This window comes from Melanotaenia boesemani, chromosome 10 (genome assembly GCF_017639745.1).
Source record: "Melanotaenia boesemani isolate fMelBoe1 chromosome 10, fMelBoe1.pri, whole genome shotgun sequence".
Lineage (NCBI taxonomy): Eukaryota > Metazoa > Chordata > Actinopteri > Atheriniformes > Melanotaeniidae > Melanotaenia > Melanotaenia boesemani.
This window is the reverse complement of record NC_055691.1, coordinates 16,534,963-16,550,283: the sequence shown is the minus strand read 5'-3', so window position 1 is coordinate 16,550,283 and position 15,321 is coordinate 16,534,963. Positions and strand designations below refer to the sequence as shown.

Sequence of the window (15,321 nt, the reverse complement as noted above, 5' to 3'; positions counted from 1 at the left end):
ATTTGGCTAACGATGAAAAATCTGATCAAAGAAATGTCACAAGAGAACAAAGCTCTCACAAACAAGATGAAAATTTTTGATGATGAAAGGAGAGAAATTCAGGCAATGAAGGCTGATTTAGAAAAAGAGAGGAAACACCTAGAGGATCAAATTAGCAAAGTGGAGGAGAGAGGAGGAGAAATTGACCAACAGAAAATTAAACTCAGCAAGAAAAAATCTCTCTGGAGCAGGAAAGAAAAAGAACAGAACATGGAGGCAAAAAAACTGGGAAAGGAGAGAGAGGAATTGGAGCTGCTGAGAGATCAGTTGAGGCAAGAGAAAACATCTATTCTGCAGAAAAGTAAACAGCTGGAAAAGCAAGTCCAGGAGCAGCAAGGTGGGAAAATACACCCTGAAGTGGAAATGAATGAAGAGGGAAAGAGTAACGGAAAACTTGAGCTTGAGAAAAGAAAATATAGGGAGAGACAACAAATTTGGAGCAGGAGATTTAAAATGATGGAAGGTGAGCTCAAAAAAGCAGAAAAGAAAAATAATCAGCTGTTGAAGGAAAATAATAAACTCTATGAAGAGAAGAAACAGCTGGAAAAGACAGTGGAGGAAAAGACTGCAGAAACTCATGTGGAAATCTTGAATCAACTGAAAGAGGAGAAGAAAAAGTTGGAGCCGGAGAAAAATGAACTCTTAGAGAAGAAACAACATCTGGAGCAGGAGAAGAAACAGCTTGAAAAGGCGAGAAAAGACTTGGTGAAGGAGGAAAAGAGAGTACAAACTCAAGTGGAAATCAGTAGGAATCAACTAAAAGAGGAGAAGAAAGAGTTGGAGTTGGAGAAATATGAACTCTTAGAGAAGATAAAACATCTGGAGCAGGAAAAAAATCAACTGGAAGAAGAGAGAAAAACGAAGCAGCTGGAAAAACAGGTTGAAGAGGAGAGAGTAGTGATTAAACAGGAGAAACTGGGAGCAGAGCTAAATCATGTGATAGAAAAGGAAAAAGAAACACAGGATTTGATTCATGCTCAACCCTTGAGTCTCCCTGAGAACCAGGGTGTATTTTCAGTTTTCGATTCACATCCATCTCATGAGGAATCGCAATTTTGCTCCACCTTCAGTGCTCAACCACTCTCTTATCCTGTCAATATTTCTGAGTTATATCCAGAGACATCCCATCTTTCTTCCTCTGAACCTGCCATTGATAACACCATTCTAACTCCACCTGTGGTTGTAGATTATACTGATTATCCGGTTGTCCAACCAAACTCCAACCAGATTCCTCCCAGAGACACCTTCATCTGTCCACCTTGCAACAGTAATCCTCATGATTTCCCGTTGTATGACGCAAATTCATACTGGGACGGCTGTGCCAACACCAACTACGGCAGTTTCTTCTCTCAAGACTGTTACAGCAACCCTCCAAATTTCCCGTTGTATGACGCAAATTCATACTGGGACGGCTGTACCAACACCAACTACGGCACTTTCTTCTCTGCAAACAGCAACCCTCCAAATTTCCCGTTGTATGATGAAAATTCATACTAAGATGGCTGTGCCAACACCAACTACGGCACTCTCTTCTCTCAAGGCTGTTAAAGCAACCCTCCAAATTTCCTGTTGTATGATACAAATTCATTCTGAGACGGCTGTGCCAACACCTACTACGGCACTTTCTTCTCTACAAACAGTTAAAGTAATCCTCATAATTTCCCGTTGTATGATGCAAATTCATACTGGCACGGCTGTGCCAACACCAACTACGGCACTTTCTTCTCTGCAAACAGTAACACCAACCCTTCAAATTTCCCGTTGTATGATACAAATTTATACCGGGACGGCTGTGCCAACACCAACTACGGCACTTTCTTCTCTCAAGACTGATACAGCAACCCTCCAAATTTCCCGTTGTATGATCCAAATTCATACTGGGACGGCTGTGCCAACATCAACTACAGCACTCTCTTCTCTCAAGGCTGTTAAAGCAACCCTCCAAATTTTACCGTTGTATGATCCAAATTCATACTGGGACGGCTGTGCCAACACCAACTACGGCACTTTCTTCTCTCAAGGCTGTTACAACAACCCTCCAAATTTCCCGTTGTATGATGCAAAATCATACTGGGACGGCTGTGCCAACACAAACTACTGCAATTTCTTCTCTGCAGACAGTTACAGCAACCCTCCAAATTTCCCGTTGTATGATGCGAAATCATACTGGGACAGCTGTGCCAACACCAACTACGGCACTGTCTTCTCTCAAGACTGTTACAGCAACCCTCCAAATTTCCCGTTGTATGATGCAAATTCATACTGGGACGGCTGTGCCAACACCAACTACGGCACTTTCTTCTCTGCAGACAGTTTCAGCAACCCTCAAATTTCCCGTTGTATGATGCGAAGTCATACTGGGACGGCTGTGCGAATGTGGCGATAAGGGGTCGTGCAAGGGTTGGACAACGCCACCCCGGGACTTCCACCCGAGGAAATGAACCCCAGCTGAAGCCGGACCTCTGCCCCATCAGGCCGGAAAACCTGGCGATACAGCACCCCATTTTTCTCAACTAACCGGTCCCATTGCCGCAACAAGACCAAGGCCAACTGAGACACCTGCTTCCGTTCCTCCTTATTAGGGCGCTGTTTCCGCCTCCAAAAAACCAAAACCTCCTGAATAACAGGGTCCGCAAGTTGGAGCGTGACCACATCTGATGGTGGGTGGTGGGGCAAGGCTGCCACTGCCGCTTGAATAGCAGCCTCATCAGCACGCAAGACCTGCTGCAAGGGTTCAGGAAGTGATGTGCCACCGACTAGGGCTTGCATGTCCTGGGGCTCTGGGGGGTGCTGACGAGAAAGGGCATCTGCATTTTTGTTGCTACTGCCTGAGCGATACTTCAACTCGAAGTCGAAGGAGGCTAGTTGGGCCGCCCAACGTTGCTCAGTAGCCCCAAGCTTAGCAGAGGTCAAATGTCGCAGTGGGTTGTTGTCTGTATAGACCACACACCTATGGCCCAGCAGGTATTCGCGGAATTTTTCCGTCATCGCCCACTTAAGGGCCAAGAACTCCAATTTCATAGAGCTATAATTTTGCATATTACGCTCTGTGGGCCTCAGCCCACGGCTAGCATAAGCAATGGGTCTAACCTTACCATTTTGCTCTTGGGATAGCACAGCGCCAAGGCCTCCATAGCTGGCATCCACCTCCAAAATGAATGGCAGCGTGAAATCAGCATAGGCCAGGACTGGTGCGGAACAAAGTTTGTCTTTCAGTACCTCAAAACTACGTTGGCACTCACCCGTCCAATGACTGAAAACAGTCTTTTCTGCACGTGTGGAAGGACGACCTGCCAACTCTGCCACCAGTCTATGCAGCGGTGCGGCCAGCTTTGCAAAGCCCTCCACAAAACGGCGATAGTAGCTAGCAAAACCAAGAAAAGAGCGCAACTCTGGAAGTGTAGCAGGGAGCGGCCAGCGAGCAACTGCCTCAATCTTATCGGGGTCAGTAGACACACCCTGGTCAGAAATGACATGACCCAAGTAGCGTACCTCCTGCTGAAAGAAGGCGCACTTATTGAGCTTCACTTTAAGCCCTTCACGCTGTAAACGCTCCAACACCACCCGCAATCTCTCCAAATGTTGATCTGTGGTAGAAGAGAAAACCACGATGTCATCGAGGTACAACAGCAGGGACTGGCACTGCTGGTCCCCAAAAATCCGCTGCATCAACCTCTGAAATGTGCTTGGAGCGTTACAAAGCCCAAATGGCATGCGGTTCCACTCAAAAAGGCCAAAAGGGGTACAAAAAGCTGTCTTGGGATGATCAGCACTGGCCACTGGCACCTGGTTGTACCCACTAGTCAGTTCCATGGTGGAGAACCAACACACACCCGTCAAAGCATCCAGAGACTCATCAATACGAGGTAACGGAAATGCATCCTTTCTGGTTTTACTATTCAGCAGCCTATAATGGGAGAGGCATAAGGACTGCTACTCTCCCTAATGATTTGCGACCCAAGCAGTTGGTTAATATGGTCTTTAACGACTTCATATTCAGAAGGAGGAATACGACGATAGCGCTGCCGCACCGGAATGTCATCCTCTAGAGGAATCTCATGAGCGATCAGGTCTGTGCAACCCAGATCCCCATCATGGACTGAAAAAACTGAGCTGTACTGACCAAGTAGAGCCCTCACTTTATCTTGCACTTCTGCAGGAAGATGGTATAACTCCATTGCGGCTATCTGCTCCTGGACTGAGGGGGAGACTAGCTGCGAGGCCACCGTAGCTACCTGAGGCAGCACCTCAGTGATGCCAGCAGGCAAGCTTACCACCTGTACCTCTTCTAGGGACCCCACGACCGCACGAGGATAAAGCAGTACATCAGAGGACCCTACATTCATAATTGGAATGTAAGTGGTGCCACGGACTACTGGTACCAGGGCTGGGACCGCAAGGAGCCCTGCTGGAAGCCCTGAATCTAGGGGCTCAAACAGCACTGTTCCCCCAGAGTACTGCTCTGAGCAGGGAGCTGCCACCACCTTCATAACGCCACCAGGGATACGACAGGCCCCTTTTCCACGGACCTTGACCTTTCCTACTCCCCTATGCGCTGTAATGCTGGCTTGGTGACAACGTTGGAGTGACTGCCGGACAGTTTCAGAGGTCTCCGATACCGGTGGCTGATCAAACAGAGCCAGGCCATGTTGCCCGAACAGCTCCCCATAACACTTACGAATGATGTTCATTCCTAGAACGCCTGGAGCCTGTGATGATGTCCCACCAGGGGGGTCCCTGACCACTAAAACCCCACAACCTGACATAAATCTACCACAAAGCTCCACATCTAGTTCCAGGTAGCCAATGTAAGGTATAGCCAAACCATTGGCTGCTCTGAGCTGTAACCAGTGACAAGATTTTAATCGCTCTTGACCCCATGGCTCGAAATGCTGATGAAAAAAAGACTCCGTAATGGTAGACACCATTGACCCGGTATCCACCAGGCAAGAGACAGGAACTCCACCCATATGCACATCTATATATGGACATGTCGACATCAGCATGGATCATTCCACGCCATCTACAAAACCTGAGCCCACAACTGCCCCATCTGAGCTGTGGCTCTGCAATTCAGGGGGTGCTAGTTTTCCGGCTCCTGGGCAGGAGGAAATTGCCGGCTCTGCTGCATGAGGGAAGGAACACGGGCCCCATCACACTCCCTAGCCAGATGACCTGGCCGCTGGCACCTCCTACAAATTATTGGGCCACGGGAAGCGGTACGGGCAGGCCGTTGAAGGCCCTGCAGCTGAGAGAGGCTTTGAGTCAGTTTGTTCAACTGCTCTTGCTGTAACCTAAGCATTTCCCTCAACTCCTGCAGTGCAGAAGCATTTGGGGAGTCCTGTTCTCTCTGGCTGCTACCCTGAACCACACACTGGGTTCCGAAGAGGGACGGAACAGAGTGACTACGACCCCTCCCAGCCCCCGGCAAACCCTCTCGTTCCCACCGGATTGCCTCACTCCGCACCTCCCGCAAGGTGGCGGCAGGCTGCTCTCGTATAACCTGCTTCAGTTCACGACGCAAAGCCCCATCCAGCACATGCTCTATAAACTGGTCACGTAACAAGACTTCAGCATTAGGCATACCACCAGGTGCACACTGCCTCACCGATGCCATGAGACCCATTAGGGCAAGTGAAAATTCAAGCAGAGTCTCTCCCTCTCCCTCAAATTCATACTGGGACGGCTGTGCCAACATCAACTACGGCACTCTCTTCTCTCAAGGCTGTTACAGCAACCCTCCGAATTTCCTGTTGTATGATACAAATTCATACTGGGACGGCTGTGCCAACACAACTACGGCACTGTCTTCTCTCAAGACTGTTAGAGCAACCCTCCAAATTTCCCGTTGTATGATCCAAATTCATACTGGGACGGCTGTGCCAACACCAACTACGGCACTTTCTTCTCTCAAGGCTGTTACAACAACCCTCCAAATTTCCCGTTGTATGATACAAAATCATACTGGGACGGCTGTGCCAACACAAACTACGGCACTTTCTCCTCTAAAGACAGTTACAGCAACCCTCCAAATTTCCCGTTGTATGATGCAAATTCATACTGGGACGGCTGTGCCAACACCAACTAAGGCACTTTCTCCTCTAAAGACTGTTACAGCAACCCTCCAAATTTCCCGTTGTATGATACAAATTCATACTGGGGCGGCTGTGCCAACACAAACTACGGCACTGTCTTCTCTCAAGGCTGTTACAGCAACCCTCCAAATTTCCCGTTGTATGATCCAAATTCATACTGGGACGGCTGTGCCAACACAAACTACGGCACTTTCTTCTCTCAAGGCTGATACAGCAACCCTCCAAATTTCCCGTTGTATGATCCAAATTCATACTGGGACGGCTGTGCCAACATCAACTACAGCACTCTCTTCTCTCAAGGCTGTTAAAACAACCCTCCAAATTTCCCGTTGTATGATAGAAATTCATACTGGGACGGCTGTGCCAACACCAACTACGGCACTTTCTTCTCTCAAGGCTGATACAGCAACCCTCCAAATTTCCCGTTGTATGATCCAAATTCATACTGGGATGGCTGTGCCAATACCGACTACGGCACTTTCTTCTCTCAAGGCTGTTACAACAACCCTCCAAATTTCCCGTTGTATGATGCAAAATCATACTGGGACGGCTGTGCCAACACAAACTACGGCAATTTCTTCTCTGCAGACAGTTACAGCAACCCTCCAAATTTCCCATTGTATGATGCGAAATCATACTGGGACAGCTGTGCCAACACCAACTACGGCACTGTCTTCTCTCAAGACTGTTACAGCAACCCTCCAAATTTCCCGTTGTATGATGCAAATTCATACTGGGACGGCTGTGCCAACACCAACTATGGCACTTTCTTCTCTGCAGACAGTTTCAGCAACCCTCAAATTTCCCGTTGTATGATGCGAAATCATACTGGGACGGCTGTGCGAATGTGGCGATAAGGGGTCGTGCAAGGGTTGGACAACGCCACCCCGGGGCTTCCACCCGAGGAAATGAACCCCAGCTGAAGCCGGACCTCTGCCCCATCAGGCCGGAAAACCTGGCGATACAGCACCCCATTTTTCTCAACTAACCGGTCCCATTGCCGCAACAAGACCAAGGCCAACTGAGACACCTGCTTCCGTTCCTCCTTATTAGGGCGCTGTTTCCGCCTCCAAAAAACCAAAACCTCCTGAATAACAGGGTCCGCAAGTTGGAGCGTGACCACATCTGATGGTGGGTGGTGGGGCAAGGCTGCCACTGCCGCTTGAATAGCAGCCTCATCAGCACGCAAGACCTGCTGCAAGGGTTCAGGAAGTGATGTGCCACCGACTAGGGCTTGCATGTCCTGGGGCTCTGGGGGGTGCTGACAAGAAAGGGCATCTGCATTTTTGTTGCTACTGCCTGAGCGATACTTCAACTCGAAGTCGAAGGAGGCTAGTTGGGCCGCCCAACGTTGCTCAGTAGCCCCAAGCTTAGCAGAGGTCAAATGTCGCAGTGGGTTGTTGTCTGTATAGACCACACACCTATGGCCCAGCAGGTATTCGCGGAATTTTTCCGTCATCGCCCACTTAAGGGCCAAGAACTCCAATTTCATAGAGCTATAATTTTGCATATTACGCTCTGTGGGCCTCAGCCCACGGCTAGCATAAGCAATGGGTCTAACCTTACCATTTTGCTCTTGGGATAGCACAGCGCCAAGGCCTCCATAGCTGGCATCCACCTCCAAAATGAATGGCAGCGTCAAATCAGCATAGGCCAGGACTGGTGCGGAGCAAAGTTTGTCTTTCAGTACCTCAAAACTACGTTGGCACTCACCCGTCCAATGACTGAAAACAGTCTTTTCTGCACGTGTGGAAGGACGACCTGCCAACTCTGCCACCAGTCTATGCAGCGGTGCGGCCAGCTTTGCAAAGCCCTCCACAAAACGGCGATAGTAGCTAGCAAAACCAAGAAAGGAGCGCAACTCTGGAAGTGTAGCAGGGAGCGGCCAGCGAGCAACTGCCTCAATCTTATCGGGGTCAGTAGACACACCCTGGTCAGAAATGACATGACCCAAGTAGCGTACCTCCTGCTGAAAGAAGGCGCACTTATTGAGCTTCACTTTAAGCCCTTCACGCTGTAAACGCTCCAACACCACCCGCAATCTCTCCAAATGTTGATCTGTGGTAGAAGAGAAAACCACAATGTCATTGAGGTACAACAGCAGGGACTGGCACTGCTGGTCCCCAAAAATCCGCTGCATCAACCTCTGAAATGTGCTTGGAGCGTTACAAAGCCCAAATGGCATGCGGTTCCACTCAAAAAGGCCAAAAGGGGTACAAAAAGCTGTCTTGGGACGATCAGCACTGGCCACTGGCACCTGGTTGTACCCACTAGTCAGGTCCATGGTGGAGAACCAACACACACCCGTCAAAGCATCCAGAGACTCATCAATACGAGGTAACGGAAATGCATCCTTTCTGGTTTTACTATTCAGCAGCCTATAATGGGAGAGGCATAAGGACTGCTACTCTCCCTAATGATTTGCGACCCAAGCAGTTGGTTAATATGGTCTTTAACGACTTCATATTCAGAAGGAGGAATACGACGATAGCGCTGCCGCACCGGAATGTCATCCTCTAGAGGAATCTCTTGAGCGATCAGGTCTGTGCAACCCAGATCCCCATCATGGACTGAAAAAACTGAGCTGTACTGACCAAGTAGAGCCCTCACTTTATCTTGCACTTCTGCAGGAAGATGGTATAACTCCATTGCGGCTATCTGCTCCTGGACTGAGGGGGAGACTAGCTGCGAGGCCACCGTAGCTACCTGAGGCAGCACCTCAGTGATGCCAGCAGGCAAGCTTACCACCTGTACCTCTTCTAGGGACCCCACGACCGCACGAGGATAAAGCAGTACATCAGAGGACCCTACATTCATAATTGGAATGTAAGTGGTGCCACGGACTACTGGTACCAGGGCTGGGACCGCAAGGAGCCCTGCTGGAAGCCCTGAATCTAGGGGCTCAAACAGCACTGTTCCCCCAGAGTACTGCTCTGAGCAGGGAGCTGCCACCACCTTCATAACGCCACCAGGGATACGACAGGCCCCTTTTCCACGGACCTTGACCTTTCCTACTCCCCTATGCGCTGTAATGCTGGCTTGGTGACAACGTTGGAGTGACTGCCGGACAGTTTCAGAGGTCTCCGATACCGGTGGCTGATCAAACAGAGCCAGGCCATGTTGCCCGAACAGCTCCCCATAACACTTACGAATGATGTTCATTCCTAGAACGCCTGGAGCCTGTGATGATGTCCCACCAGGGGGGTCCCTGACCACTAAAACCCCACAACCTGACATAAATCTACCACAAAGCTCCACATCTAGTTCCAGGTAGCCAATGTAAGGTATAGCCAAACCATTGGCTGCTCTGAGCTGTAACCAGTGACAAGATTTTAATCGCTCTTGACCCCATGGCTCGAAATGCTGATGAAAAAAAGACTCCGTAATGGTAGACACCATTGACCCGGTATCCACCAGGCAAGAGACAGGAACTCCACCCATATGCACATCTATATATGGACATGTCGACATCAGCATGGATCATTCCACGCCATCTACAAAACCTGAGCCCACAACTGCCCCATCTGAGCTGTGGCTCTGCAATTCAGGGGGTGCTAGTTTTCCGGCTCCTGGGCAGGAGGAAATTGCCGGCTCTGCTGCATGAGGGAAGGAACACGGGCCCCATCACACTCCCTAGCCAGATGACCTGGCCGCTGGCACCTCCTACAAATTATTGGGCCACGGGAAGCGGTACGGGCAGGCCGTTGAAGGCCCTGCAGCTGAGAGAGGCTTTGAGTCAGTTTGTTCAACTGCTCTTGCTGTAACCTAAGCATTTCCCTCAACTCCTGCAGTGCAGAAGCATTTGGGGAGTCCTGTTCTCTCTGGCCGCTACCCTGAACCACACACTGGGTTCCGAAGAGGGACGGAACAGAGTGACTACGACCCCTCCCAACCCCCGGCAAACCCTCTCGTTCCCACCGGATTGCGTCACTCCGCACCTCCCGCAAGGTGGCGGCAGGCTGCTCTCGTATAAACTGCTTCAGTTCACGACGCAAAGCCCCATCCAGCACATGCTCTATAAACTGGTCACGTAACAAGACTTCAGCATTAGGCATACCACCAGGTGCACACTGCCTCACCGATGCCATGAGACCCATTAGGGCAAGTGAAAATTCAAGCAGAGTCTCTCCCTCTCCCTCAAATTCATACTGGGAGGGCTGTGCCAACATCAACTACGGCACTCTCTTCTCTCAAGGCTGTTACAGCAACCCTCCAAATTTCCTGTTGTATGATACAAATTCATACTGGGACGGCTGTGCCAACACAACTACGGCACTGTCTTCTCTCAAGACTGTTAGAGCAACCCTCCAAATTTCCCGTTGTATGATCCAAATTCATACTGGGACGGCTGTGCCAACACCAACTACGGCACTTTCTTCTCTCAAGGCTGTTACAACAACCCTCCAAATTTCCCGTTGTATGATCCAAAATCATACTGGGACGGCTGTGCCAACACAAACCACGGCACTTTCTCCTCTAAAGACAGTTACAGCAACCCTCCAAATTTCCCGTTGTATGATACAAATTCATACTGGGGCGGCTGTGCCAACACACACTACGGCACTGTCTTCTCTCAAGGCTGTTACAGCAACCCTCCAAATTTCCCGTTGTATGATCCAAATTCATACTGGGACGGCTGTGCCAACACCAACTACAGCACTTTCTTCTCTCAAGGCTGATACAGCAACCCTCCAAATTTCCCGTTGTATGATCCAAATTCATACTGGGACGGCTGTGCCAACATCAACTACAGCACTCTCTTCTCTCAAGGCTGTTAAAGCAACCCTCCAAATTTCCCGTTGTATGATACAAATTCATACTGGGATGGCTGTGCCAACACCAACTACGGCACTTTCTTCTCTCAAGGCTGTTACAACAACCCTCCAAATTTCCCGTTGTATCATGCAAAATCATACTGGGACGGCTGTGGCAACACAAACTACGGCAATTTCTTCTCTGCAGACAGTTACAGCAACCCTCCAAATTTCCCGTTGTATGATGCGAAATCATACTGGGACAGCTGTGCCAACACCAACTACGGCACTGTCTTCTCTCAAGACTGTTACAGCAACCCTCCAAATTTCCCGTTGTATGATGCAAATTCATACTGGGACGGCTGTGCCAACACCAACTACGGCACTTTCTTCTCTACAGACAGTTTCAGCAACCCTCAAATTTCCCGTTGTATGATGCGAAATCATACTGGGACGGCTGTGCGAATGTGGCGATAAGGGGTCGTGCAAGGGTTGGACAACGCCACCTCGCGGCTTCCACCCGAGGAAATGAACCCCAGCTGAAGCCGGACCTCTGCCCCATCAGGCCGGAAAACCTGGCGATACAGCACCCCATTTTTCTCAACTAACCGGTCCCATTGCCGCAACAAGACCAAGGCCAACTGAGACACCTGCTTCCGTTCCTCCTTATTAGGGCACTGTTTCCGCCTCCAAAAAACCAAAACCTCCTGAATAACAGGGTCCGCAAGTTGGAGCGTGACCACATCTGATGGTGGGTGGTGGGGCAAGGCTGCCACTGCCGCTTGAATAGCAGCCTCATCAGCACGCAAGACCTGCTGCAAGGGTTCAGGAAGTGATGTGCCACCGACTAGGGCTTGCATGTCCTGGGGCTCTGGGGGGTGCTGACGAGAAAGGGCATCTGCATTTTTGTTGCTACTGCCTGAGCGATACTTCAACTCGAAGTCGAAGGAGGCTAGTTGGGCCGCCCAACGTTGCTCAGTAGCCCCAAGCTTAGCAGAGGTCAAATGTCGCAGTGGGTTGTTGTCTGTATAGACCACAAACCTATGGCCCAGCAGGTATTCGCGGAATTTTTCCGTCATCGCCCACTTAAGGGCCAAGAACTCCAATTTCATAGAGCTATAATTTTGCATATTACGCTCTGTGGGCCTCAGCCCACGGCTAGCATAAGCAATGGGTCTAACCTTACCATTTTGCTCTTGGGATAGCACAGCGCCAAGGCCTCCATAGCTGGCATCCACCTCCAAAATGAATGGCAGCGTCAAATCAGCATAGGCCAGGACTGGTGCGGAGCAAAGTTTGTCTTTCAGTACCTCAAAACTACGTTGGCACTCACCTGTCCAATGACTGAAAACAGTCTTTTCTGCACGTGTGGAAGGACGACCTGCCAACTCTGCCACCAGTCTATGCAGCGGTGCGGCCAGCTTTGCAAAGCCCTCCACAAAACGGCGATAGTAGCTAGCAAAACCAAGAAAGGAGCGCAACTCTGGAAGTGTAGCAGGGAGCGGCCAGCGAGCAACTGCCTCAATCTTATCGGGGTCAGTAGACACACCCTGGTCAGAAATGACATGACCCAAGTAGCGTACCTCCTGCTGAAAGAAGGCGCACTTATTGAGCTTCACTTTAAGCCCTTCACGCTGTAAACGCTCCAACACCACCCGCAATCTCTCCAAATGTTGATCTGTGGTAGAAGAGAAAACCACGATGTCATCGAGGTACAACAGCAGGGACTGGCACTGCTGGTCCCCAAAAATCCGCTGCATCAACCTCTGAAATGTGCTTGGAGCGTTACAAAGCCCAAATGGCATGCGGTTCCACTCAAAAAGGCCAAAAGGGGTACAAAAAGCTGTCTTGGGACGATCAGCACTGGCCACTGGCACCTGGTTGTACCCACTAGTCAGGTCCATGGTGGAGAACCAACACACACCCGTCAAAGCATCCAGAGACTCATCAATACGAGGTAATGGAAATGCATCCTTTCTGGTTTTACCATTCAGCAGCCTATAATCGACACACATCCGCGGACTACCATCCTTCTTTTTAACCATTACGATGGGAGAGGCATAAGGAGTGCTACTCTCCCTAATGATTTGCGACCCAAGCAGTTGGTTAATATGGTCTTTAACGACTTCATATTCAGAAGGAGGAATGCGACGATAGCGCTGCCGCACCGGAATGTCATCCTCTAGAGGAATCTCATGAGCGATCAGGTCTGTGCAACCCAGATCCCCATCATGGACTGAAAAAACTGAGCTGTACTGACCAAGTAGAGCCCTCACTTTATCTTGCACTTCTGCAGGAAGATGGTATAACTCCATTGCGGCTATCTGCTCCTGGACTGAGGGGGAGACTAGCTGCGAGGCCACCGTAGCTACCTGAGGCAGCACCTCAGTGATGCCAGCAGGCAAGCTTACCACCTGTACCTCTTCTAGGGACCCCACGACCGCACGAGGATAAAGCAGTACATCAGAGGACCCTACATTCATAATTGGAATGTAAGTGGTGCCACGGACTACTGGTACCAGGGCTGGGACCGCAAGGAGCCCTGCTGGAAGCCCTGAATCTAGGGGCTCAAACAGCACTGTTCCCCCAGAGTACTGCTCTGAGCAGGTAGCTGCCACCACCTTCATAACGCCACCAGGGATACGACAGGCCCCTTTTCCACGGACCTTGACCTTTCCTACTCCCCTATGCGCTGTAATGCTGGCTTGGTGACAACGTTGGAGTGCCTGCCGGTCAGTTTCAGAGGTCTCCGATACCGGTGGCTGATCAAACAGAGCCAGGCCATGTTGCCCGAACAGCTCCCCATAACACTTACGAATGATGTTCATTCCTAGAACGCCTGGAGCCTGTGATGATGTCCCACCAGGGGGGTCCCTGACCACTAAAACCCCACAACCTGACATAAATCTACCACAAAGCTCCACATCTAGTTCCAGGTAGCCAATGTAAGGTATAGCCAAACCATTGGCTGCTCTGAGCTGTAACCAGTGACAAGATTTTAATCGCTCTTGACCCCATGGCTCGAAATGCTGATGAAAAAAAGACTCCGTAATGGTAGACACCATTGACCCGGTATCCACCAGGCAAGAGACAGGAACTCCACCCATATGCACATCTATATATGGACACGACGACATCAGCTTGGATCCTTCCACGCCATCTACAAAACCTGAGCCCACAACTGCCCCATCTGAGCTGTGGCTCTGCAATTCAGGGGGTGCTAGTTTTCCGGCTCCTGGGCAGGAGGAAATTGCCGGCTCTGCTGCATGAGGGAAGGAACACGGGCCCCATCACACTCCCTAGCCAGATGACCTGGCCGCTGGCACCTCCTACAAATTATTGGGCCACGGGAAGCGGTACGGGCAAGCCGTTGAAGGCCCTGCAGCTGAGAGAGGCTTTGAGTCAGTTTGTTCAACTGCTCTTGCTGTAACCTAAGCATTTCCCTCAACTCCTGCAGTGCAGAAGCATTTGGGGAGTCCTGTTCTCTCTGGCCGCTACCCTGAACCACACACTGGGTTCCGAAGAGGGACGGAACAGAGTGACTACGACCCCTCCCAGCCCCCGGCAAACCCTCTCGTTCCCACCGGATTGCCTCACTCCGCACCTCCCGCAAGGTGGCGGCAGGCTGCTCTCGTATAAACTGCTTCAGTTCACGACGCAAAGCCCCATCCAGCACATGCTCTATAAACTGGTCACGTAACAAGACTTCAGCATTAGGCATACCACCAGGTGCACACTGCCTCACCGATGCCATGAGACCCATTAGGGCAAGTGAAAATTCAAGCAGAGTCTCTCCCTCGTGTTGCCGTCGGGAGAAAAAGGCCTCCTGTAATGATACGTATGACTCTGCGCAGCCATATAGCTCCTGCAGAACCCCAATAATCTTAGCTGGGTCTGTACGTTCCTCACTGGAACGGTACTTAATCTCTTCACGTGCTTCACCCTCTAAATGGTCAAATAAAAAGAAGGCCTGGTCTGAGGCAGACAGGTGGCGGGCCCTCATACAAACCTGCACTTCTTCCAGCCATTCTGCTAATCCTATACCTGAGTTGCCTCTAAAAGTGGGGCATTTCCTATCCCGGGGTACAAAAATCAGTCTCTCCGTTAAAGGGGCACTGGCAGTAGGGGGAGTAATGGAGGGAGTAGGGATTGGGGCTGCAATAGAAGGACCTGGCCTGGATGCATCCGATTCCTGTCGCAGTCTCTCATTCTCAGCCTGTAGTTGTGTAACTAAGTCCCGAAGACCCTGTAATTCCTCCTCCATTACTAAAGCGATGAATATTGCTATTCGGCCTACCGTGCACCCAAGGGCGGAGCAAATGGTGGGTGAGTTTGCCTGCAGACTCGTCAGATCCAAGGAACCAGCTGCTGCTTTGCTTTGACTAAAAAAAACACAAAACACACAAGTTAAAACATAACTCACAAGAAAACTA

At 50.3% G+C, this 15,321-nt stretch overlaps 1 protein-coding gene across 1 annotated transcript; it reads right to left on the bottom strand.

Moving 5' to 3' along the window:
• Positions 1-2,391: 2,391 nt before the first annotated feature.
• Positions 2,392-13,716, bottom strand: LOC121647552. The gene is made up of 4 exons (XM_041997074.1): positions 12,887-13,716; positions 6,964-8,512; positions 3,997-4,880; positions 2,392-3,946 (listed from the first exon to the last, which is right to left on the bottom strand). The coding sequence occupies exons 1-4, from the start codon at positions 13,714-13,716 to the stop codon at positions 2,392-2,394; spliced, it is 4,818 nt and encodes a 1,605-aa protein (XP_041853008.1).
• Between the last annotated feature and the right edge of the window lie 1,605 nt (positions 13,717-15,321).